We start from the raw sequence: 1449 nt of genomic DNA, 5'->3' as shown, positions 1-1449 counted from the left end.
CTTTTCCTAAATGGCGTATCTCGTACTAAATGTTTCCAGGGTTGTTTTCTTTTCTATCGCCATTTTTAAACAGGAATTTTATAATTTCTAAATAGGAATAATGTCACCAAAACATTATTAAATTAAAAGAAATTTATAGAAACACCTGACTTTATTATGAAAAATACCTTAAGCAAGATAGGATCTTCAGCAGTATATTTTTGTGTGTATTTTGAAGTGTCTCGTCATTGCAGCTCACCATTAAAAAATGATGGATGAAAGAGAAGATTTGGTGGAAGATCTGCTCACTGAGTATGCCATACAGCTTAGCATTCAAGAATCAGATGAGGCCAAACCACCAGTGTCTTCCAGCTGTAGTGACAGGTACTGTCAATTCCGTATGTGTTAGAGATTACGCCATTGATGTTTAGTGCCTTGTATCGTGCTTAGAACAGTTCTTGGTTTACTATTATGGCTCTTTCTCAGTAAAGCACTGTCTGAAGCAGTGTGAAAAGACTGAACAAAACATAAATGTTGATTTTGTTTTTCTCCAACATTTCTAAAACCTCAAACCTTAAAGACCATAAATTTGGATTTGTTAGTAATCTGTCTGCTCTGTAACTGTAACGGCATCCTAGTCTTTCCCTGTGGACTCAGATACGTACATGTACCAGAGAAATCCAAACCAGAATGACATCAAAAAACCCACAGGGGTTTTCCAGCAAGGGTTTATACATGACATTAATGTTATGATTAGGAGTGGTTCCTGTGATTAGGAAATGTAGAGCTCAGCTAAGCTACATGGGGTGATGAGAGCTTAGGGAGATGAGATTCACTTGACTCAACTAACGCGTCCCTTAGCTTTTCAGGCCATTTGCCGTCTTCTGAAAAATGTAGGGTCAAACAAAGCTAAACTTTGTCTTAACAGAAGTTCTTTGGCAATAATCCCATAAACACGTTCTGTAGATTGCCCTGTCTATAATGGAAAGACTTAACTCTTGGGAGTCTTAACCTTTCCTCTTTTCCTGTGGGATCTCATGAAGGTTTGAGTCCTCATGGGACTCATGTTGTAGAACTGGAATCTACGTTTTCACTGAAGGCTCTCAGCAGAGCCACTGGATACTCTTGTTATTTGGCTGCTTTTTTTTTTTTTTTATTAAATCTGATCTATTTTTTAATATGCTTTTGTCACCAGAATATCTCAAGGAACTAGCAGGCTCCAGATTTAAATTCCACCTCATGGAGATTTAAATTATATTGTTAAAAACTTTTCAACTGGTTTTCAGGGAAAATGGTACCATTGATATCATCAAACTCTCCTTCACTGGTGAATATGGACATTCTGATGCCATGACATTCTCATTCATTGTCAAAGGTTTCTGAATCTCAACGGCTCATTTCTGTAGTCTGGGGCAAACACATTAGTCCATGTCAGAATTATTTACCAAATTAGGATTTTATCAGCTCAGC

At 37.2% G+C, this 1449-nt stretch overlaps 1 protein-coding gene across 1 annotated transcript in view; it reads left to right on the top strand.

Moving 5' to 3' along the window:
* Window positions 1-247: 247 nt before the first annotated feature.
* Window positions 248-1449, top strand: part of ASB15 (ankyrin repeat and SOCS box containing 15) — an 8664-nt gene continuing 7462 nt past the window's right edge. Inside the window, exon 1 of the mRNA XM_010140980.1 lies at window positions 248-363. Within this exon, the coding sequence (XP_010139282.1) occupies window positions 248-363 (116 nt within the window). The remainder of the gene's footprint in view (window positions 364-1449) is intronic.

The sequence above is a fragment of the Buceros rhinoceros genome, unplaced genomic scaffold (genome assembly GCF_000710305.1).
Source record: "Buceros rhinoceros silvestris isolate BGI_N320 unplaced genomic scaffold, ASM71030v1 scaffold8520, whole genome shotgun sequence".
Classification (NCBI taxonomy): Eukaryota; Metazoa; Chordata; class Aves; order Bucerotiformes; family Bucerotidae; genus Buceros; species Buceros rhinoceros.
This window is presented reverse-complemented; position numbering and strand designations above follow the sequence as displayed.